Below are 25,517 nucleotides of genomic sequence, written 5' to 3'. Positions count from 1 at the left end.
AGTGGGGGGAAAAAGCTTTGGGTGTATTTACTGACACATTAAACTGACTGGAAGCAAATGAGAAGTCTACTGTTTTTGAGGAAACGGTATTGCCTACGAAATCAAGAACTTGGCCTTTAAGAGTCTATGTCAAAACAGCTCTCAGGCGCCGAAGCTTTTAACAGCAAGAAGTGGGCTGAAAAATTATACATTTCCAAGAGATCAAAATCCTCCAAACCCATTTCAGAGAGGATAACCCACTGCCACGTTGGATAATAAACAGACAAGGAAAAACCAGCTATAGGGCAGAGTCAGGGCCCATGGAGAGTAAGGTCTAAGAAAGGAAATTCCTCTACCATCAGGGCAGCGGGGCACCTGCCTGATAGGTTCACAAAGCTTGCCCAGCAGGATTCATCATTGCTATAGACTAAGAACTGCTCTTCATTCTCTATTTCTCCCTTTTGTAAATAAGAACCCCCCCCACCCCAGTTATCCTGTCCCTGCTCTAACAAAACATACTAGAAATGAGGTTCAGGTAGGGTAGGAAGGTGAAGGAGGGGAGAGATAATTTGTCTTAGTTCACAGGCCACTGGATCATAAGGAATCCCATCTGGATCTGATGGACTGGCCTATCCATCACCAAAAGATCCTGAACTTCAAGCTAGATTCAAGTGGCTGCAAATAACTTCAAGTAGTTTTCCTTGAAGAGGACAAAAGTATATTCTGTGTGAGGGAAGAAAGGTATGCAGATATATTTGGTGGCTAGACGGGTAGACTGTGACAGATACGGTTTGCTGTCTACTACAATGTATGACCCCTCTGTAGTGGAAAACAGCTGCTTAACCAGGATTCTATTTGCTAGTCACCCTCCTCCCCCTGCTTCTAGATATGGCCTTGTGGCCATTTCTTGTCATGGGACTATAAGAAATAATTTAGTTCACTTCCAGGCTTTTAAGAAGCAGGTGTGCCTTCACAGATGTATTGGACTGTTAATGAGAAACAATTTCTACTGTGTTAAGACACTGAAATACCAGAGTTTGTAAGAACGTCAAGCATTACCCTAATAAATTGGGTGAGTTGAAATATAGAGCTAGAAATATGAACATGACTTGGATGAGAAGGACATTGATGATATAATGGGAACAGAGTGTGTAGGTTCAGGAGCAACAGAAGTTGCTAAATTACAGGCAGTACAGAAATCTGAGCAGAGACCTCTAAACTTGATGTGATACTCATTCACGCATTCAAACCATTTATGTGTCCACGAGGCATCATACACCTGGCTAGCCAGCAAGGACAGAATGAATAAGACATTATACTTAGTTAGCTTCATGAATCTGGAAAGACACATTAAGTCCTTATTCTGGTAAGTCAAAGAGGTACTCAGTTTAACAGGGCAATGTAAGGTATGTGAGGATATTAAAAGTGATGTAAGGATACCAGAAATCAACCATATATTCCACATGCATTTCACATTTGTGTCTAAAGCCAGTTCTACTTCCCAATTCCACTAACATGGTTTCCTATCTCTTTCAAAGAGGTGTAAGGACTCTTTAATTTTTAAAGTTCTCATAAAATTCATTTTCCCCAAATATTTTAGGAATAATGGATAAAAAAGTGAAAGCAATGTTTATTTGAATATCTAGCAGTGAAAAGACAGAGAAAGAAGAGACTGTAAAGATATAGAGGCAGATTGAAAGGTGTGTTCTTTTTCAGAGAACTTTGTATTTATAGAACAGTTGATTATAGTGCATCCAAGGTGAAGAGAGTTGAGATTGGCTAAAAGAGTAGATAATGACCAAGCAGCCAGAAATCTTAAAGAGGGAGGCAGCAGATATAATAGGTATGGAGAAGTAGGAAAAATAGGAAGTAAAGATGCTAAGTAGCCATTAACATGCAGATTAATAAAAAGGGTAGACTTTAAATAAAGAAGAAAATAAATAAATACAAACTGTGAAACAAGACTTGAAGAAAACGTACAAAGACAGGCTTGTCCCTCAAGTATTACAACTAAGGTGATTCCAGTCTCCATTCTCAACAATTTTAATTTAGTAGGCTGGGAATGAATTTTTATAAAGTTCTACCTGGTGATCTGACAATCTGGTCACACGGTGCCTTGACTTGACACTTAACTGCTCCGTATTTCTTTTCCCACACTGACAGCACAGCAAAGAACTATGCTACTCAGTGTCAGCTACCACAGGATACACTGTTTTCAAGTAAATAAACTAAAGTATCATAAGGAAAGCTATGTCTTTTGTTTTGTTTTGTTTTCCCACTTCTTATTAAGACGCTTTCACTTAGGGACAGAAAAGACAAACTCTGGGGCAGTCTCAAAATGTATAGTGGATAATTTTATGGTACCCAAAATAAATTTAGATGATATACAAGATTATTTTACATGGCACATGGACATACACTAGAAACATTGAATCACAAAGGAAAACATGTATTTTTTTCAATTTTCTTTCAATCAGAAATCCTCAGCTGTCTATTGGTACGTCTCCTACACCCGTCTGTCACTGCTTATCTCATTTTAACAAATGGAGACCATGCCTCAGAGTCTTTGGGAAACAACAGTCATCTAGTCAGAATTTAGTAACATTGCTTTGTTTTTGCTGTATTTTTAGGCTATCATCCATTTAAAGCATAAGATACTGATTTTTCATTTACACTGGTGAAATTTTTAAAAGGTGAACTTCTTTAGATAGCATAAATTACCTGCAGTTATTACAAAAATTATGAGGATGCTCTATGAATGACTGAAATTTAGAAATACTACTGTGTGAGATATCACTCAAAGTAACAACCAATTTCTATCTCTCTCTCATACACACATACACATATACATACACAAACACATTCAGTAAGTAATTAATTCAAATGAACAATCAAAAGCCACAGAATACTTGTAAGAAGACTTTCAATGAAAAGTCTATTCTACCAGTTGACAACGGAGACAAAATAATGACATTCCATAATATGACAATTATTGTTTGTACATTTTCTTGACTAAATGAATATGATAATCCCTGACCATATGTATAAGAAATGTACTTGTGCTCTTATCTGAAAGCTAGGATCATTACTGTTCTGTAATTTATACTACATACCTTATAATCCTTGGGTCGGTAGCAGCCAAGATGAGAATGATCTGAAAAAGGATTACAAAAGAATTAAACTATAAATATTTCCCATCAAAAAGAAGAAAATTTGGTTTCATCTTTGATTTTTGCTATCACTCTGTTTCTTATAATTCATACAGCAGTTTTCAGAAATATCTTAAAATCCTTCAACAATGTTACAAAGATGATGAGCAAGGCAAAATCTACATCTGTTTGCTCTGCCAGCCACCTTGAAGCCTGTGGAGGCCTGCAGGGAACAGGAATTAAAACGACGAATATGTCTGGAAGGCTGTGGTTCAAGGCCATTTTTGATGGCTATAAGAAGGGTCTCTGGAACCAGGTCTCTTAAAATTGAAGGTGTTTATGCTCGAGATGAAGATGAATTCGACTTAGGCAAGAGATGTGCTTATGTGTACAAAGCAAAGAACAACACAGTAACTCCTGGTGGAAAATTGGACAAAACCAGAGTAATCTGGGGAAAGATAACTCACGCTCACAGTGGCATGGTTTGTGCCAAATTCTGAAGCAACCTTCCTAAGGTCATTGGACACAGAATCCACGTGATGCTGTACCACTCAAAGATTTAAACTTACCGAAGAGTAAATAAATAAAATATTCCCTTGAATTTTTATTAAATGGCTTACAAGTCTCTGCCCTAAATTCAGTTGCTAAGTGCTTAAATGATGGTGGTTATCAGGCATTTAGAGTACAAGGAAGCCCAGAGATGGCAGTCACCGAGATTTTGGACAATAGGGTTTTGATGAGGATAGGATATAAGTATCTTAATATAACAGGGGAGGTTACTAGTAAGCTTTGGTTGGAGACACTGGAAAGGAGTATCTTGGAAGGCTTATGGTATTGGAGCACTTGAACCTAGCCTCTGAAAAGTTTTTGGACAAATGGAGACACCTGGCATATTCCAGAAAAGACAGGAGTCAGAATTTTAAGCCAGCACAGATATACACCATGAAACTTACCTAGATTTCCATAGCAAATGGATCTATAACTCTTCCCTGTATTTCAGCTTTGGTACTGTGGTTTATTAAATGTACTGGGCAACTGCCTCCCTCATTAAATTGAATGAAACTTAAAAAAAAAATCTTTATCAGTTCTTCAGTAATTAAGTGATTTCACAAATACTATTTTCATTAGAGTAGAAGATCTCTGAATACAGACCAAAATAATTTTGAGTTGATAAACCAGTTTGTCTACATGAAATGGATAATTTTAGTTGATAAACTAGTTTATGATGAAATGTAATCTGAATATATAGATTTGATAGAAATTGCCAAACCACATGTGTTCCTATTCTTGGAGGCCATGCTTGAATCAAGTGAGTGTAGTGGAAACAGGACCAGCTTTAGAGGGCAGGAGCACACTGTAGTAAAAGACTGTTGACAAATAGATCTGCATTGCATTCAGGCCCCAGGAGTTTCCATCTGGCCTTGGGCACATTACCTAACCTTTTTAAGTCTCAGATTCCTCAACTATCTGATGTACCTCTTTCCTAATATTGCTTTAAAGATTACATTAGATATTACATATATGGCAATAAAATAAATGCTAACTATATTACTAACACCATCATCAACCTCATTACTATCGAATTCTAAGTCAAGCAAGGCCAGGTTCAACTTCTACCACTTATCAGACATATTATTTTGGTCAAGTTATATAATTAATCTGTGTTTCACTCCTCATTTTAAGAGTATAAAGATAATGCTTACCTTACCTCAGAGAGTCATAGTGGTGATTAAATCATACTGTTTATGAAAGTACCTAGTTCAGTATAACAGTGGATTATAAACTATTCTAAATCTTTCCCTAAAATAAAGACCTCTATACTGCAGATGCAGATTTTGGGTTTTACTCATTACTTAAAGGAGTCAACTTTGAAGCATTCTAACCTCTGTTACAGTAACAGACAAGAAAATCAGAACCATAATTTGCAATTCTATTTCCTTACTAATACATTCCAGTCAAAAACAGAATTTCTAATATTCTATATTTTACCTTCCCAAATTACCTTGTACAGAAATATACTGGCTATATATTAGAGACCCAGATAGTCTATATTAGCCAATTAGCTCTCTTTTATAGTACAAGATGTTGTTTCTTCTCTGAGTGTCCTGAACCATTATAAATGGTAGCTGAAACATGAATGTCTTCCACACAGGCCAACTTCACCATTTATTTCAGTAAGATTCAACTTACTTCAAGTGCTTTTCAAAATTCAAAATAAAACTAAATCCCAGCCCACCTTCTCCTCTGTATAGTCTAATGTACAACATGGCCACAAATAGCACAAGAAATTAAAAAATGATAAGGACATACTGAGTCTAATTCTCCAAACATGCTAACTTTGAAAATTATGATAATTTCTACATTCTTTCTGGCAGCTAATGTAATATTAAAACACTGGTATGTCTTCTGCTTTCTACAAACCATTTATAAATGTACCCTAATTCAGACAGATTTATAATTTTCTTTCATTTTTACGAATTAAGCTGTTACTTTGATCTGAGGTTTCCTAATGTTCACATTTACCCACACTTAACGGCAATTAGGCACTAACTATATTCTAAATGCAAGAGATAAAGGAGATAAAAGTCATGGCCCATGGTTGTGAAGTACTTATAATTTACTGTAGTTGAGTTATACCAAGTTGAAGGACAGCAGCATAAAATAATAGGCTAAATAAGAATGGTACAGGCAGTATGTAGAATGGTACACACAATTAATGTTACTAAAAACTCAGAGCGGGGTGCAGGTATTAAAAAAAAACAAAAAACACAGAGATCAATCTCTCAAAGTTGAAGGCAATCAGGCAAAACTTCCTAAAGGAGGAGAAAGTTGAGCTGGGCCTTAATGAATGGGTCACACTTAAGTATGAAGAAAAAGAAAGAACTAATTTAGATTGTGTGTGTGTGTGCGTGTGTGTGTACATGATCTCAAACAACTTACTTTACCTTTTTAAACCTCAGATTTCTTCATCTATAAAATGGGGATAAATGACAGTATCTAAATTCTTGAGGTTACTGTAATTAACCAATCAAATATAAGTGCTTAGTATAGCAGCTAGCAGAAAACATACAACAAGTATTAGCTATTATTTGATTCTTCAATAACCTCATGAAATCAGTGTTATGAACTTAATATTTGTGTCCTCCCAAAATTCATGTTAAAGCTCTACCCCTCAAGGTGACGGTGTTTGGAAATGAGGCCCTTAGGTGGTAACTGGGGCTGGATGAGGCCATGAGGGCGGGGCCTCACGATGGAAAGAACGCCCTTATAAGAAGAGACATGGGAGAGCTCCCACGTGAGCTATGGAGTGCCCAATTGCTCACTCACGCGCTCTCTCTCTCTTCTCCAATCCCTTCTCCACGCACACAGGAAGAAGAGGTCATGTCACCGTACAGTGAAATGGCAGTTGCCTACAAACCAAGAGAAGAGATTCCAGAATGAAACCCACCTTACCCGCACCTTGATCCTGGACTTCCCAGCTTCCAGAACTGTGAGAAAATAAATGTCTGTTGTTTAAGCCCCCAGTCGATGGTGTTTTGCTATGGCAGCCCAAGCAGACTGATACAATGCATAAGACTATTGCTTCTACTTTACATTTCAGGAAGCTGACTTCCTATACAGCTCAACGAGTCATGGAACTGAGGTTTTTGATTAGTTCAGCGCTACTTCTGCTAATATAAGGACAGTAGAAGACGTCCTTATAATAAAGCAAAAGCACACAGAGAATAAAAGTGTCTTTATTGTCTCAAAAATGGCATCAGATTATGGCTTTGTTAACCAAATGGATATGATATATACAATGTAATTAATCAAATACCGAGTAGTGACAGTACACATTAAAAACAAAATGTGACCATCAGTCATCAGAACATTTCCTTAGCAACCATCTAATTCAGAAATTAAGATCTACTTTGTACGTAAGTCACCATTCACACTGGGAGAGGTCTGATAACTTAAAGCCTCTGCATCCTTCCTCTCTTTCCATAGCTGACCCTCACCCAACAGGCTCATATGTATCAGCCCTAAAAGGACCAATCCTGACTAAGTAAGAAGGACTAAAGGAGCTTTCATCTAAATCTCATCATCTATTTATCAACTTATTTTTTCTTCAAAGTAACACTTGAGCCCCCATCCTGGCAATTAGAACCAATGCATAGTCCCTTTGAGTCAATCCCTATCTTGGCAACCTCCATAGAACCCTACAGTGAAGGGTACACATCATCCTTTTACAAAGCTTAAAGGAACCCCACTCTGGTAGTGAAGTGCTACCATCACCACAGAACTTCCCGATGCTCAATGAGTGTGCCCTGTTCCAGCTTTCAGAGGGCATCTGCCACTGGAGACCTTTATCAGCACTTAAGCCCACGGCTATCCCAGGGCCCACGTAACATTCCAGGGTTGGCCTCTGCTCTCCTGTGAACCTTCACAGAGCACACAGCCAATGCTTTTGCCATATGTTAATCCCTGTAACTAGAAGTAAAGCTAGGATTTCCAGCTTTATAAAATAAAAACAGAGTTTAGTATCTCTCAGGAGGTCCAACCTTCTAAAAAGGAAAGACGCATAGCAAAATGTTTTCTGTCTCCTGCTCACTTGTGATATAGTCACCTGAAACTGTTTACTCCAGTGTCTAATATTTTTATCTTATTTCCATGGCTATCAAAGTCTCAGTAGCAACATCTCAGCCTTTCCCCCTCACATTTTTTTCTTTTCTAAAATTTAGTAAACTGTAAGTTCCCTGCTTACCAGTGACTGAAATAGTGATAATCATTAAAAAAGATATAAAAAATGGCTAAAAATCACATGAATAAACATGCAATGCCATTAGTCATGTATAAATTGAAATCACAATGAGATAGGACTGCATAGAATGATTATAATTAAAAAGGCAATAACACGTGTTGACAGGGATGTGGAGAAACTGCAGTCTTGTATACTGCTGGTGGGAATGTAAAATGGTGCAGACACACTGGAAAACATTTGGCAATTTCTTAAAAGGTTAAACTTACAATATTAACTGGCAATTCTAAGTATCCACTGAGGAGAAATGAAAGCATTTATGTATGCAAATACTTCGATATAAAACCATTCACAGTAGCACTATTGATAATAGCCAAAATCAAAAACAGTACAAGGGATCAGGATGGGAGTGTAGATTTACTGCAAATGAGTATAATAAAATTCTTTGGGATGATGGAAATCTTCTAAAAATTGATATTAGTGATTTTACAACTGCAAATTTATTAAAAATTAGTTAACTGTATACTTAAAATGGGAATTTTATGATATATAAACTATACCTCAATAAAGCTGTTAAAAATGTTTTATAAAGAATAGAAAAATAAAGAAACTGAAAAAAAGGAGTTCCTAAAAATGAAACTGTTCAGCTGCCAAACAGAACTGTTCAGCTTGTCTTCTACAAGACAAGAAGGCTCACATTTAAATGAAAGCTGAAACAGACATTTTACTGATAAGTATATACATGGTGACTACATGCATTTTATTCAGAAAAGATTAAAATATTACCATTTATTGCTATGTACTCAAGATATGGCCTATTAGTATTTGGGATGTTATTTCCAATTTATTTTACATAAAAAGCAATAACCATCCAACAAAGGGATTAGTGGAAGCTCATAAAAGATTACAGTCTCATGTAGAATTAAAACTCATGACAGAATCTTCAAACCAAGAGAACAAGAGATGTTTCCTCCAACGGGGAGACAGCCTAACATCTTTCCTAAATCCTAAGCAAGTAAAAAAAGAGCCAGGATGACACCCTTGATTTCCTCTTCAAACATACAAGTGATTGGGTAAAACCTCCAAATATTCTTGAGGTATTATAAGAGGTACTGAGTTTCTTCAAAAGGAATGCACAAATTACAATTAGAATTATATACCGTGGAAATTCCAGATAGAGAAAATTAGAACATATTTTAAAAAATACCCTCTGCATGCAGGTAGGAAAAGTAGTAGAAAAGAACAGAACTTGCAGTTAGAAGGCCCAGATTCCAGACTGTGCAGGGGTGTCTTGTAGCTCTCCAACACGTCACAAAAGCTCTCCAAGCCCGGCACCTTTCCTCTAATCCCATCATGAGGCCCCACCCATAGACTCACCTAAAGCCAATTCCCTCCCAGAGGTAAACACCCATCTCCAACACCATCACTGGGAGTTTAGAGCTTCAACATGTAAACTGTAAGGGACACGTTAAGTCCACAGCAACGTCCTTGTCAAGAAAAGTTTATACCAGACACACACACAGACACGGAGTCAGGGAGAAGAAAGAGATCGAGGGAGAGGGAAAAGCAAATATTAATATTTGTGGATTCTAAGTGAAAGGTACAGGGAAATTCTTTGTATTATCTATACTTTCTGTAAGTCTGAAATTCTATCAAAATAAAAAGTTAAAAGAGTAAAAGCACCTCATTATTGACCTCTCTGATTGTACCTCTACATAGGCAGCCAACTACTTTAATTATAAGTTACTAGAAACTGTAATAGTTCTAATAGCAAATATATAATAACTGTCAAGGGAAATCAGACATTTAAGTGCATTCCAAAGACATCTTCCAAAGAAATGTCTATATTGAAGTTATTTTCGATTTTCTTGTTCTTAAGGCTTATTTATTCCACATCTATAAATTTCCTCCAAGAAGGGAAGCAGTATAACATCTGTTCCTAACTTCATATAGCCTGCTATTCTGAGCATAAAAGACTTATTGATTACCCCATCTATCTCCCTGTTAGTATAAGTGGGCACAAACCCTTCATGTTCTCAGAGAAGAATGTTCCATTTCCAATTAAAAAAAAGGGATTATACACTAGAGTTTAGAAAAAGAAAGAGACAGAGCTCACTATATGCTGATCACATTTTTTCACTCTCTCATCTTTCTATGCCTTTTCTCAGTTTGTAGTAAGTTAACTTAAAGGCTGCTGGTGAATGCTTGGTGAACTGACCAGCCAATGTCTGGTATTCAGATATTAACGCTTAAATATCCCTAATGATAAGATACTATTTAATCTTCTTCATAAAAATCATCTTCATATTGAACTTAAGAAACAACTTATCTAATCACCAGTACCAAGTCTAAAAATGAAAAAAAAATCTTATAAACCAAGCCTAAAGGATGTTATCTTTTTAGAAACATAAATAAGCATTATGACAGATGGTATTTATTAAGTGTCCAGTGTGCTGGGGCATTTTACATGGTAATATTTGCCATGTTGTCTTCATTCTTCAATAAATAAACTGATTATCAAAGAAGTTAAAACGACATGTTCAAGAATGCCCAGGTTATAAATAAGTGGCAGAGTGAGTATCCAAATATATGTGTAAATGTATGTCCAAAACCCATAACCTTGAACTTTTTTTACAATGATGTTTCCCAAAGCCTGTTCCACAAACTGGGTAATACATGTTAAGGTGAGAAAAGGGTTTTATAGTCAAATATAAATTTAGAAGTTGTTGAGCAAAGCAAAATCAAGGTTTTTTTTTTTTTTATCAAAGGTATCATATTCTTTAATATGCTAATATGTGTTTTGAATCTCAAAGAGGGAGATGGGTTACAGCAGCACAGAAATTCCATATGTTTAGAGAGCACCCACAAGGTGTATCACAAGCTGCAACAAGTGGCATTACGCCACATTCCCCAATAATACAGCAGAGATTCTGTTTTGTTAATTGACGCCAAGATAAAGACCTAATGATAGCCAAGACAACTAAAACACTGAAGAGAGATGACTTGTAGCTTACCATTGTGCAGCCTGGACCATCCATCTCTTTCACAGTCTCTGCCAGATGATCCAAATAAAGCATCAGCCCTGGGACTTGGGGGATCGACCTAGAATAAGGAATATTTGAATGTGAAAAAGAACTTAAATGCTTTTTTTCAGTCTCATGGCACCAGAAAATCAACTAAAGTACATAGACCACATTATCACCAGGTTAACATGATAGTGCCTACACGGTTCAGGCACGTTCCAAAATCAGAGTTTAATCGAGTATTAATAAAACTAAGACTAAACTCCAGAAAAATTTAATTATACATCTGAGTCTACTTTAAAATGAACAGATTTACAGTTGAAATGTCCATTATCTATTACCTAGTTTGCTTTCCATTACTAAGTTAAAAAGAGAGAAATCTTACTTTACCACTTTTAAAAAACAAGTTTAGCCATTTACTGCTTATCTCCTTACCTTACAGATTTTGAACTTAAACAGTGTTTTACTCAGCTGTGTTCAGAGGCCAGCATCCTGAGCCTAATAATGAGTCATTCATGTTTTCTTATTAAAAAAGTCAGTGATATAAATCTGTATGTAACAGCTCTATTTATCAAAGTAAAAGACTACATAAAAAGACAATGTCAAGAGAATAAAAAGGCAGCCTATGGAACAGGAGAAAATATTTGCAAATCATTATATGAAAAGGTATTAATATTTGACCATAGTAAAAAACTTCTAAAATTCAACTAAAAAACTTAAAAAGACATTTCTCCAAAAGATATACAAATGACCAATAAGCATATGAAAAAATGTTCAACATCACTAATCACTAGAGAAATGAAAATCAAAACACTCCTTTACCCCTATCAGGATGGGCATTACCAAGAAACAGAAAATAACAAGTGTTGGCAAGGACGTGGAGGGACTGAACCACTTGTATAACTCTCACTGGGAATGAAAATTGGTGAAGTCACTATGGAAAACAGCATGGGAGTTCTACAAAAAATTCAAAGTAGGCCTGTCATATGATCCAGCAATTCCACTTCTGCATATATACCTCCTGAAAATTGAAAGCAGGGACCTGAACTGATATTTTTTATACCATGTTCACAACAGTATTATTCACAATAGCCAAAAGGTAGAAGTAATCCTCATGTTCATCAACAGATCAGTGGATAAACAAAATATGGTATATATGTATAAAAGAATATTATCCAGCTGTAATAAGGAAGAAAATTCTGACACATGCTATAACATGGATGAACCTTGATGACTTTACGCTAGGTGAAATGAGCAATTCACAAATGGACAAATACTGTTTATTTTGTGTACCCTAAACCGTCAGATTCATAGAGACAAACATGTACAATGTTGTTTGCCAGGGGGAATGGGAATGCCAAAAGAAAGAATGGGGAGTTATTGTTTAATGGGTACAGAGTTTCAGCTTAGCAAGATGAAAAAACTTCTGGAGACAGATGTGGTGATGATTCCACAACAATGTGAGTGTACTTACTTAATGAGTACACTTAAGGTACATTTTAAAATGGCTAAAATAGTAAGCTTTATATTGTGTATATTTTACCATGATTTTTAAAAATTTAAATTAAAAAAATGGGGAAAGACAGCCACGGAGTAAGAAAAAGTATTTGCAAATCATATACTTGATAAGGATCTCGAATCCTACATATATAAAGAAAATTTACACTTGACTTCAACAAGAAGGCAAATGACACAACTAATAATGGGCAAAGGATTTGAATAGACATTTCTCCAAAGAAGGTGCCATACAAATGGCTAACAAGCACATGAAAAGATGCTCAGCATCCTTAGTCATTAGGGAAATGTAAATCAAAACCATGAGAGACCACTCCACACCCCCCAGGATGGCTATAATAAAAATAAAATAAAACAGAAAAAAGCAAATGTTAGTGAGAATGTGGACAAGTTGGAGCCATCAAACATTGCTGGTGGGAACCTAAAATGGAGCAAATATTGTGGAAAACAGTCTGGCAATTCCTCAATAAGTCAAACACAAAATTATCATATGATCCAGCAATTCTACTCCCAAGTACTAAAGCAGTTAGGAATTAAAATACGTATTCAAACAAAAATTTGTGTATGAATGTTCACAGAAGCACTACTCACATAACCAAAAGGTGAAAAAACCCAAATGGCTATCAACAGTTGATGGGTAAACAAAATGCCCATTGGATTATTTAATCATAAGAAGAATCAAGTACTGATACATGCTACAACATGGAAGAAACTCAAAAACCCTGTGCTAAATGAAAAGAGACACAAAATGCCTGAAATTCTTTGATTTCATTTATATGAAATGGCAGAATAGGAAAATCCATGAAGACAGAAAGTAGATGAGTGGTTGCCAGGGTCTGGGGAAAGAAATGGGAAGTGAATGCTTAATGAGAACAAGGTTTCTGTTCAGGGTGATGAAAAAGTTCTGAAACTAGACAGTAGTGACAGTTTTACAATATAAATGTACTTAATGTCACCAAATGATATACTTTAAAATGGTTGAAATGGTAAATTTTATGTTATGAGTATTTTACCACAATAGAAAAAAAAATCCTACTCTGCGTAAATGAAAAGAAGAATGCAGTCTAACCCCTGCAGGGTGGTTGCGCCAGTTTGTTTAGGAGCCTACTAGTTAGTTTCTTAAAACTGCTCCTTATTCTTTAAGATTACTTTTTATACAGTGTTTGTAAATCTAGAATATCTTTCCTAAAAGTGTTAAATTTTGCATATGCATATATCAAATTGAAATTTTGTTTGGTTACCAATTCTGTTAAGTGCTTTTAGAATCACGAACGGCTATGGAGGGAAAGGGAGGAAAGGCAGCTCCATGTTCACAAACACAATTAGAAAAATCTAGTCCTATACAATAATGTAAGCGTTTTCTAACTACAGGCTTAGACGTATGTATTGCTTTTTGCTCATTGGAAAGCTGAAAGGGAAATCATTTAAACAAAAATGTCAAGGTTTATACAAAGCAGCATTAAAATTATTCTATTTTGAATACTGACATGAAAATAATAATACAACAAACATTTTAAGAGCAGTTATTTCCCTAAATAATTTTTTATGTGGCTAACCCTCAATATATTCCCTGTTATCTTTGTACATAGGTTTTTAAATTAAAATGCTAATATTCCTTCAGATTAGAATTTAGCATGTCCTCTCTTTTCAATTTAATTTGCAATCGTGGGCAAACAAAATTAAAGGCATTCTGAAACTGCCATTAAACAAGCAACTAAATGTATCTGGATATTGTTCAAACAACAAAAAAAGTGAGCAGAACCTGTAAACAAGTTCTATAGAAATAAGACAAGTGTAATCACAATAATCTCAATAAAATATTACCATTTTCAAGTATCCATTATATTTTAAATTCTTTTTACAATTAAAAAATCTAATACTTTAGACTAAAATAATAAAGGATCCATAGTCAAAATACGAATATGGAATGAAATATTGCTTAAGGCACATCTAAATTTTTTAAAAAAGGTATCATTAAGAAAATCTGAACTTTTAGGTGGTGTACATTCAAAAAGCTATTAGACCTTAAAGGAGTATGTTTACATCTTTGCATTTGTATTTACATTTTACATTTTAGAATTTGGAAAAAAATGCATTAGAGACATCAAAGTCAGAAACAGTTTTACAGGTATCTCAAAAAGTTGTTTTGCTTCTATGGGCACTTAAATCTTTAAGTTTATTATTATTATATAGAGAACTTTTTATTAATTTGTAAATTTTGTTTAAAAATACTTTTAAGGTAAATTTTTATAAAAATTCAAGAAACTAAGATTTTGATTAATTATTCTGATTATATATTATATATAATATTCTGATCATAGACCCTTAAAATTAGCCAGTCTATTTGACTATCATATGGACACAAGCTCTAAGCTTAAATCATATCAAAAGCAGTCTTCTGTATAGAAAGACTGGAACTATGTTACCCTTAAGTTAACTCTTCACTTTCAAAGACATTCCCATCCCCATCAAATGATTTGCTTTAAAGGTCCATTATATAAGGCTTACACAAGGGATATAATTTTAAGGGAAACTTACTTTTCCATTACAATTTTTTAAAAGGCTGTTGGGGGGGGGTCTTCCTTTTCATAAAGAAAATTTGATCCTCTTTTAAAACCCTACTCTGCCATTTTAGTATGATGTCAATTACACCTCAGTTCAATCTGTAAAGTTATTATGCTGTCCACTGTACAAGAAGGAAGGAAATGGGTACTTAGAGGATTTAACATGACATTCATAATGGAACTTGATCTCTGTCAGGTTTAAAGGCTGCAAAAGAATGTTCTTTATTAAGTTAATTTTCCATTTTAGACTGCTAGACCAACAGATGGTTCAGGAAAGGAAATTATTAATATAAGCTAGAAGTTGAAAGAAGTTTGAGAATAATATTTTAGTGGAAGAACAGATTAGATCAGTTTCAAATGGAAATTCTTCAAAGAACACATACATGTCTAATCACAAATGGAGGTTTATCCGTTTCTTTTTTGAATTCATAGGGTCCGAGATTTAAATGGGCCAGCCGCCGCCGAGTGTCTTCAGATAGCTCACACATTCGTCTTTTTGTGTAGGGAGATGGAGAGTGTGATTTTGAAGAAATTGTAGGCTGTTCGTAATTTTTTGCATTTATGCAGTATTTATTTCTCTCAGGTGACTTGGATTTCTTCTTTTGTGATCTTGACGTTCTGCTTTGCAGTCTGCCGTGTGATTTTTCAACTGGAGCCGTATGGTAAATAAATTTATCCTAAACATAAAAAATAAAAACTAGTTTGATCAGGAGAAGATATATTTTATATATATTATGTCCCTTGGATTATATATATATATATATATATATATAAAACTACAGGTAGAAAAAAACTTTAAAAAGTAATTAAGTAATTTAAGGTACAGATAATCTATCAAAGCCAATGAGAGAGTCTCTCTTATCTGTGCAGATCTTGGGGGAAGTTAAATCCATGTTCTCCTAAATAACTCTGTCTAATAGTTAATAAAGTATACTATACCACACTCCTTAAGTATAACAAGTACTTTATAAAAGTTAAAGCCCAATATTTAATCATTTGGAAAATTAAGAAAAATTATTTTTCAGTGTACTAAAAAACTAATGGAAACATTGGCTTATCATTTATAATTATGTATAATTATTGGATATATAATTTAAGAGGATTTGTTTAGCAATATTACAAACACACATCAAATTAGTTCATTATAAAATCTTTATGGTGAAAATTATTAAAATAAGTTTCATTCATAGAACTATGATTACATTCATTTGTACAATGTTGAAAATCTGAAGAAAAACTTTATGCATATTTTCATAAAATAAATTATTTGAATTATACTAGTGATTAGGATTTTAAGATCTTTTCCAAACTAAAAGTTTACAATTCAGTGACAGATAACTGTAACATCTTAATTCTATACTTCAATGAAAAGTAAAAAAGTATAAAAGACATATTGCAAACTTTAATGACTAGTACTCTATCTTCTAGTAAAACTGGCTAACAGTCTAAAATTTTTAATACAAATGTGGTATCTCTAAAATTCTTGTGTTATTAGGATAATATTATTATTTAAATAGTCTCTGCCTTATAAATGCGTTAGAAGTTGGATTAGAAGTAAATGAGACCTCTTCACACAGTACCTAGAACTATAAGATTTCCAATGTTAGAGAAAATAGGAAAATTGGAAAGCAAGACAACATATTTTCCTAATTAGAAAATAAATCTGTGAGTTTCATACAGACCAGCAGCATCAGATTATTTCATCATCTTTCTTTCCTCTATGGCTCTTATTATGCTCCTGGACCTTCTCCCACCTTGTTCAATGACTTCAACAAGGAACTCAGAATTTTTCATCCCACTTCATCCATCTCTATGACATCACAATGACTCACAGAGCAGCAATGTCAGTACATGAAAAAAACCTTTGAGGTTTAATAAAATGTCCAAGCAATCAATCTTTCCAAGACCTTAGACGTAGACTTTCAATTTCTCAGTTTAATTGCGTTTTTCAACTTCATCTTAGATTTCATCATTCTACAGATCCAAGCTAAACTCTGAAAACGCCTTGCTGACCAAACCGTTCTTTTCCTCAACCTACCTCTTTTATTTTCACTGAATCTGTTACCTGCCCTCCTCACCTCCTCAATCCTTAATCTCTTTCTCCCAGATATTCATACATTTTTAATATCTCTTACTTTCAGACCCAGATGAGCCCATAATCATCTATTTCAGCAATGCTATAAAGTTCCTTCTCAGCTGTTTGTACCAAACTCATATACAAAAACACCTCTGTTTATACCAAACCTAAAGTAACTCCGTCATTTCTTCCTTACAGTTTCTGAATTCTGAATACTAGAGGAAGTAAGAAACTGTGCTGTATCTACCACAGATACATACTTTCTAACCTAATCAATCCTTAATCCACCCTATTAATGCCCAATAAAATGTAAAATAGTGGCTGTTCTATACTATTTTATACAAAATGGCTCCCTCTATTGGCCAACAGAACAATAACACTTGACAAAAGGAGACTTGAAAAGTGCTTGTTGTTTTTATGCCTGAAAATAGTCTTCCTGCTGCCATGTGAATGAGCTGAAATCTGTCTGCTAGATGATACGAGTCTTCTCCAGCTCAAGTCAAGCCAAATACCAGAAAGGTAGAGTCCCTCTCAGGCCAAAAAGTCATCCACTGCCAGACATGTGAGTGAAGCCTTCCTGTATCATTCAGCCCTAGCCTGGCCAGTCCAGACCAAAATAATCACCCAGCCAATACACAAAACTGTGAGAAACACTTTGTTTTAAGTTACTAAGTTAGTGTGGCTTGTTACGCAGCAAAAGCTACCTGACACAGATTAACAAACATATTAATAAAGTTAGTAGTAATATTGAACTATTTGACAATAAATTCTACTTTTCAGTAGGTAAAAAAGAATAAGCAGAAAACTAGATTTATTCCAGAAAATCCCAATAACATGCTTAATTTGTTCAGTCCATTCAATTGGTGACAAAACATTAATTGTGACAAAAATTTTGAAAATAATGTGCTGGGAGGAATAAAGGTCATTATAAATATTTATAAACCTAAATAATTTTATGAAGTTTATTTCACTCACTCCTCTCTTAAAAACCAAATTGGTTTGTCTTATTCTTACATTGTATTTGAATCTGAAAATGCAGTTTTATAGCCATTAAAATTCTAATTGTAACTAATATTCATTTGGGAAAAAAAACAGATTTATCAAATTCTCAAGTAAGATCAAATAAGCTTAAAATTCTGGCTGTTATCACTCAGAATTTTAATGATGTAAAGGTGTATACTCTGCTGTGCCTACCATACAATGCTTTCTATCTTATATTTCATCTATGTCTTCTGTATCTCCCCCAGTTATCTTAATTAAAGAAATAATAACCTTAGTAACAGCCACAAAATGCGTGACCTACATGTTATGTGCCAGGCACGTTTGCATATATTCTCTAATTTAACCCTTAAATCAGTCTTGTGAAGAACTTGAACCCAAATCTGATTGATTCTCAAGCATATTTTCTTAAACAGTGACACCAAAGGCTACACTCTTACATCTCTGTTCAGTAAAGGACTAATGACAAACATTGAAATAGCAGGTTGAAAAAAGAGACTTGCCAAAACTTTACAGAGGAAAATGCTAGTCTGGTGAAACTCCTAGTCGGGTAACAGTTCTACGTTTCGCATGGAAGCTTCCACCAAGCTGTACACTTAGAACGTGTGCACTCTGTGTGCCTGCTACATTCCTGACCAAAAGACCTTTCTACCCACCCACTAGAAGGGCATACCCTAGTGTGGAGAGGAAACTTTGTGAGTCTGGGGAAGCACTTCTGACGATTTACAAATGTGCACAGTGCACGTCCCCAAACAAGTCAGTAACACGGCTCTGCGTCTGGCAAGCACGGGCCATTAGATCTCTAACAGTGTGTTTCAGCTTGCATTTAAAAGATAAATAACTAGGTCAAACTCTGGCATATCAAATATCTCGCTAAACAAAGTAAGAATGATCCCATTGATAATTTTATAACCATAATTACCTTTCTTAGCTTGTCACAGTTATCACCCTGAGCAAATGTAATCTAAAACTGATAATGCCAAAAATTAACATCCTCCTTTTCACACCATTGGTCCAGTCCGGCCCTGTTTGGGCCCTCCAGGCTTTATATATTACTGGCTCTTCATCACAGGCTGGCCTTTGCTACCTGGTCATAATGCAGCCACATATGTATGAGGGATGCAAAGACATTATTAGATAAACTGTGGACACGGCAAGCTGATCCTGGTGGCTCAGTAAGAAGTTAGACCAGAATGGAATATTAGATCCAGATATCTCAGTTCACTAAAGGTAGTTTTTACAAACACAGAAGGTACTTAGGCTCAAGTGTCCAAGCTTCTCTTCATCTGATAGCGTTAGTATGGCCACCAAACTAGGCAATAGTCCCTTAAGGACTCAGACTGACACAAGAAGCTATACTCACTAAACACCAATATCCCAGCCTGAGACCCTCTGGTCACATTTGCTAAAAAGGTATCCTTTAAACTTTTTGCAGTAATCTGTAACTTCTGTAAGATTTATAGAAGCCTCCAATCTAGTTTTCCATGGGATTTCTCAAACCCAACATCTTTCTGGCAGCCTGATTTCTTTGCATTAAAAAAAAAGAAAAAAAAAAAAGCCCATGAAGTAAAAAAAAAAAGAAAAAGAAAAAGAAAAAGCGTATTGTCTACCACATGTTAAACAAGCTTTTCACTGTCACATTTATTAACATGCAACCAAACTGCTGAATGTCTTTGATAACTGTTTTACTTAAACTCAAGACTGACCTAAAAAAAGTGAAAAGAGCGGTAGCCAAAATAAAAAAATAATGCTTGCCAAATGCCAAAAATATGAACAAATAAATTAAACCATTAAAACATTTTAAATAAATGATTTTAACCTGAGTGCGGCACTTCCTTGAACTTATCAGACATTCAGTAATCACTGAGGTTGTAGAAAATTCCAGCTTTGGAGCAATTCCCTGAGGAGTAAAGAGAGGGTGTTATTAGACATTTTACTTTTTAAAAAGATAATTATTAGGGATGAAAATATGGCACAGTAACAGGCATCTATCAAGGTTCAGCTGCTTTATTTGATAGTTTGAACTTCTTATTAAGGATAAAGACAACATAGTGATGCTAAATGTTATCAAGACAGAGTTTCATTGCTGATGATTCACTTACAAGTGTTGCTTTTATGGAAAAATTAATATTTTTTTCATTTTTCATGTATTTCCCTGTCAAATTTTTTAAAGATTTTTAAACTAGGATGTAATATTAAAGTCTTATATATATGAAAATACTTAATGGATTTCAGCTCTTTTTATTTTTACAAATTTAAGACATATTTAACCATACACTCAAGAAATAATCTTCATACTCTCCATGTGTTAAAAATCACAGTATGTAGTTCTTGAAAACAGAAGTAAGTCTCCAGCAACTCCTCCAACATTTTTTCCCATAATGTAGCTTACATTCAGATCTATGTGGCTTCTACTTCTTGCAACACTTCAATCATCAGCTTAAACACCATTTTGAGAAAAGTGGAGACAAAGAATAAAATTCAAAGGAGCAGTCACAAAGCACCTGAGAAAATATTTGGGAGCACACAAATTACATGTTCACCAAAACATTAAAACATACAGTACTGTCTGTGCCCAGGGCAGCTTCATTCTAATATAGTGGAAGTCAGACATCTACCCTCTACAGACCCAGCCTTTGACCTATTAACTTTAAAGCTGCACACATTACACACTCCAGGAAAGGGAAATCTGCCTTTCCTATGAATTAACTGGATGATTGTTTTCCTGCAAATACACTTTTGTTAATGATGTCCACTATGCTTATTTGTTAGTTAACCATTGCTATGGAGCACATTACTTTGCAGTTTAAAAGCTCGGTAAATACTATCCCACAAAGTTTCTAAGGGTCAGGAATCTGGCAGAGGCTGAACTAGGTGGTTCTGTCCCGAAATCTCTCATGAGGTTGCAGTCAAGATGCCGCATGGGCTGCAGCTGTCTGAAGACCTGACTGAAGGCGGAGGATCTGTTTCCTGAGATGGTTCATTCACACAGCTCTTGGCTGGAGCCCTCAGTTCTTTTCTAGCTTTTAGCAAGAGGACTCAGCTCCTCATCACATAAACCTCTCCCTAGGACTGCTTGAGTGTCCTCAGGACATGGTAACTAGTTCTCCCAAAGCAAAGCAAAGAGGAAGATGCAATCCTTTTTATGACTTAGTCTCAGAAGTCTAACCCTGTGCTTCTGTCACATCGTTCTATTCAGTAGAGTCTGTAAGGACAGCCCACATTCTAGGACAAAGGAGTTAGGCTACCATTTTAGCAGAGGAGCATCAAATATTTTGTGGACTTGTTTTTACACCACCTCAGTTCACTCTCTAACCACAAATTACTTACATTCTTCTCACGTGTAAACTAAACTTATGCCTTACCAAAAAAAAAAAAAAGAGGGTAACGGATAATGAAAAGGAAAAGTCTCATTCTTTTACAACTTCAGTTTGAAATCTAGGAAGCTGGCATCTAAATCAAATCATTATTCAACCTTCTCAAGTATGGAGTATGGTCCTTTCAGTAGGTCCTAGAATACAGTCCCTCACAATGAGACCTATGAACTAAGGCAACAAGTTTTGTGCCCCTCACACATTCAAGGTACACACGTGCAGCAGGCACAGGACAACTGCTACAGACATTCCTGTTCAAAAGGGGAGAATATGTGAGGCAAACAGGGATCACTGGTCCACACCAGTTCTGATACCAGCCAGGAAAATGTTAGCGGTTCCTCACTTAGACTTTAGTTTAGTCCTAGTCCTGCTCAGAAATAACTATCCATGGTTATTTCCATCCACACTCTGGGCTCTTGTTTCCATCCTTTGAATGATCATTTCTTGGCAATGAGAGGTAGGCAGTGTTCTGAGGTTGGGTCCTGTCAACAGAATCTGGGAGGTCCAAAAGCCTTTTCATTTTGTAAGGTTGCTCTCCGTTTCAGGCCACGCTGGTGGTGCTTTTGCCAATATAATGCTCTTAAATTTTTTTCTGGTTCTCATGTGAATCTTATTGGAGTTCACTTCATTAGACAAAAGTCTCACTCATCTCTACAGGGGTTCTGCTCAGACTGCTGAGGGATAATGCCCTTAAGCATCTTCAAGAATCTATGTTTAATTAAATTATTCTCTGAGGCAATATCTTTGATCTTTCTGAGATTTTTAATAAAGAATTTTACAGTCACACCCATGGTTTCACCATAAGACCACTATTTCCTGAAAGCACACTGGAATGACTTTTCCTCATAAGGCATTCCTTAATTTCGGCATTATCAGCCATTGGAGAGGACTGAGAATCCTCCAAAACAGTAAGTTCCAACTCCTTTTTGTATAATTAGCAGCCTTCCCTTTTGCTTCTCTCTCTCCTCTCATATTTTGCTATAAGCAGCAAGAAGAAACCAGACAGCCCCTCTAACACTCTGTCTGAAAGTCTCCTTACAAAGACCATGCATTTCATCAGGTATTTTTCTATTACCCACATTACTATTAAACTTTACACCATTTTTCTCCTAATTTCCAATGACATTTACCTCACTTTCCTGCAAACACTCATCTGACAGTTTCTTCAAGGCTCTTCAAGCTTTCACAAACATTCCAGCAAAGCTGTTCCAGCTTCTGCCCTCTCCGGAGAGTTGCTTGAGTGTCCTCACACATGGCAGGTGGCTTCCCCCAGAGTTAGTGATACAAGAGTGAGAACAAGGAGGAAGCCACGTGCATTTAATGACCTGATGTCAACTCTGATACTGTCACTTCACTATATTCTATCTGTTGGAGTCACTAAGTAGAGTCCATACTTAAGAGGAACAGATTAGCGCTGCCTTTGGGAGAGAGGAGTGTCAAAGCATTTGTGGACATATTTTATAACTACCCCAGCCTAGACTGCAACTTCTCACTTTACCCCTCCCCATATATTGCTGTTCACATAGTAAATACTCAGTGTTTTAGCCATTATTTTTACTGATCTTTCAAAACCAGTATGTATCAGTCGGGGTTCCAGGGAAACAGAACGAATAGGATATATATAGAGAGAGACATCTATTTTAAGGAATTGGTACATGTGAGAGTGGCAAGTCCAAAATCCACAGAAAAAGCTGGCAGGCTGGAAACCTGAGCAAAGTTGATAGTGTAGTCTTGAGTGTGAAATCTGTAAGCAAGCCAGCAGGCTGGAAACTCAGGGTTTCTATACCACATTCTTAAGGAGGAATTCCTCATTCTTTGGGAAACTTCAGTTTTTGCTCTGCAGGTCTCCAATTAATTGGATGAGGTCCACCTACATTGTCAGGGGTACTCTCTTACATGTAAAGTCAACTGATTGTAAATATTAATCACATCTACAAAATACCTTCACAGTAACATCCAGACTTGTGTTTGACCAAACAACTGGGCACCATAACCTAACCAAGTCGACACATAAATCTAACCATCACATATCTCAAATGTCAGTTTCCTCTATAAAGTCTACAATAAGATGTAATTCATCCATTCAATTCAATCAAAAGACATTTAAGTACCTATTCCATGTAAAGAACTGTGCTAAGGGTTAAAATCAAAGATAAGAACGATTTTGACTGATTGTTTTTGTGGGTTTTTTTAATTGAGGTATAGTCAGTTTACAATGTTGTGTCAATTTGACTGATTCTGTTTTTATAGAGTTAACAGTCTAGAGATATTACCATCGCCAACATCACCAGCACCTTGTCATGATCTCCACAGCCATCATCGTATCACTAACACTTACTGAGTGTTCTCTACATGCCAGGTACTACGATAACCTTTTACAAGCTTTCATTAATCCACCCAACAACACGTTAACTCCATGTTACAGGGGATTGCTCAGATTTACTTAGGTAGACTGTGACAGTGTCAGGATTTAACCTCAGATGTGATCTGAATCCTTGCCACAGAGATGGGTTCAAGAAGATAGCCTAAAAAAGGAGTTTGAAATTTGCACTGCTTGTGGGGGTGATGGAAGTGTTAGGTATCTTGATTGTAGCAATGGTTTAATAGGTGTATATATCTATCAGAATTCATCAAATTATACATCTGAAATATGTGTAGTTTACTATCAAATTTCATCAACTTGTATATCTGAAATACATGTAGCTTACTGTACAGAAATTATACCACAATAAAGTTGTTTAAAAAAAAAGAAGAAGACAGTCTAAGACTCAGATAGATTTCTTAGATGTCTTTGCAGAATCACCAGAATACTGAGGAAGGGTGCACTGTTGCCTACCCGGGCAACACATTACTTATTTGAGTGTGTTGTCCAGTCACATTTAAATACAATAACTGAGATGATTGAATTTACATCTGCTATTTTGCTGTTCAATATACATATATGTGCATGTCTTTTTATCCTTCTGTTCTTTCTAACGGTCTCTTCTGAGTATGCATAGCTTAGTGGTCAGTGAACCTTTATTGATTATCTGTGTGTGGGCTGGGGAATGCACTCAAAGACACAGCAGGTCTTTGTCTCCCTTGGCTTTCACTTTCTGTTGGACTCCCAGTGTCTGCAGTGAACATGCACAGTTTAAGTCAGTCAGGGATGGACAGAAAGCTTATCTCAGCTCTTTTACTGCTCCCTTACTTCCAGGATCCCCCTGTCAACTTTCTGGCAGGTGTGCTGCCCACTCCCTTTGGAACTGCAAACTGCAATCGACCTCGCAACGCTGTAGGGTTTCCTCATACGCTTCTAACTGAATCCACCACATTTGGCTGGCAAAGCCACAATATTTGCCCCTATGATTGTGACACCAATTCCAACATGTGGGTTTTCCAACACCACCAAGCAAGTCTCTGCAACACCATTTGGGTGTCCTGCAATTTAACTCAGTTCTGACACTTCCTGGAGATAGTGTCAGATACCAGGTTAAGGACTCAGTCCCTTGCGATTGCTCCCATCTGACTTCAGATGCTAATCGCAAGTCTGGGCTGTTACCCATATGCTACCAATGGGTGGTTCCCACGACCCCCTCCTTGGGTTTGATTAATTTGCCAGAGCTGCTCATAAAACTCAGAAAAACTGTATTTTCTGTTTACTAGTTTATATAAAAGGATATGATAAAGGATATAGATGAACATCCAGAGAGAAGAGGTGTACAGGGCGAGATATATGGGAAGGGGGAGGAGCTTCTGCGTCATCACCAGGGGAACTGTTCTCCCAGTGCTTCCGTGTGTTCACCAATGTGGAAGCTCTGACCCCGTCCTTCGGGGTTTTACAGAGACTTCACTAAACAGCATGGTTGATTAGATCACTGGCTGTTGGTGACTGAACTCAATCTCCAGCCCCTCTCCTTTCCAGAGGTCAGGGGTCGGGTAGAAAGTCCCAACCCTCTAATCACATGGTTGGTTCCCCTGGCAACCAGCCCCATCCTTAGGCTCCCAAGGAGCTTTCCAAGAGTCGCTTCCTTAACATAACAAAAGGCATGCTCTCCTCACTTAGGAAATTACAAGGGTTTTCTGAGCTCTGTGCCAGGAACGGGGTGGGGGGGAGATC

The 25,517-nt window shown here is 36.2% G+C and overlaps 1 protein-coding gene and 1 pseudogene across 5 annotated transcripts in view; one reads left to right on the top strand and one right to left on the bottom strand.

Moving 5' to 3' along the window:
• Positions 1-25,517, bottom strand: part of SPATA6 (spermatogenesis associated 6) — a 107,689-nt gene that overhangs the window by 51,680 nt on the left and 30,492 nt on the right. For all 5 annotated transcript variants that reach the window (XM_010984722.3, XM_031465091.2, XM_010984723.3 and 2 more), the window contains 4 exons: positions 19,864-19,944; positions 15,352-15,645; positions 10,881-10,968; positions 3,093-3,133 (listed from right to left, as the gene is read on the bottom strand). In XM_010984722.3, coding sequence (XP_010983024.1) covers positions 3,093-3,133; positions 10,881-10,968; positions 15,352-15,645; positions 19,864-19,944 — 504 coding nt within the window. The remainder of the gene's footprint in view (positions 1-3,092; positions 3,134-10,880; positions 10,969-15,351; positions 15,646-19,863; positions 19,945-25,517) is intronic.
• On the top strand, positions 3,144-3,691 carry LOC116156865 (large ribosomal subunit protein eL33-like; annotated as a pseudogene).

The sequence above is a fragment of the Camelus dromedarius genome, chromosome 14 (genome assembly GCF_036321535.1).
Source record: "Camelus dromedarius isolate mCamDro1 chromosome 14, mCamDro1.pat, whole genome shotgun sequence".
Classification (NCBI taxonomy): Eukaryota; Metazoa; Chordata; class Mammalia; order Artiodactyla; family Camelidae; genus Camelus; species Camelus dromedarius.
This window is presented reverse-complemented; position numbering and strand designations above follow the sequence as displayed.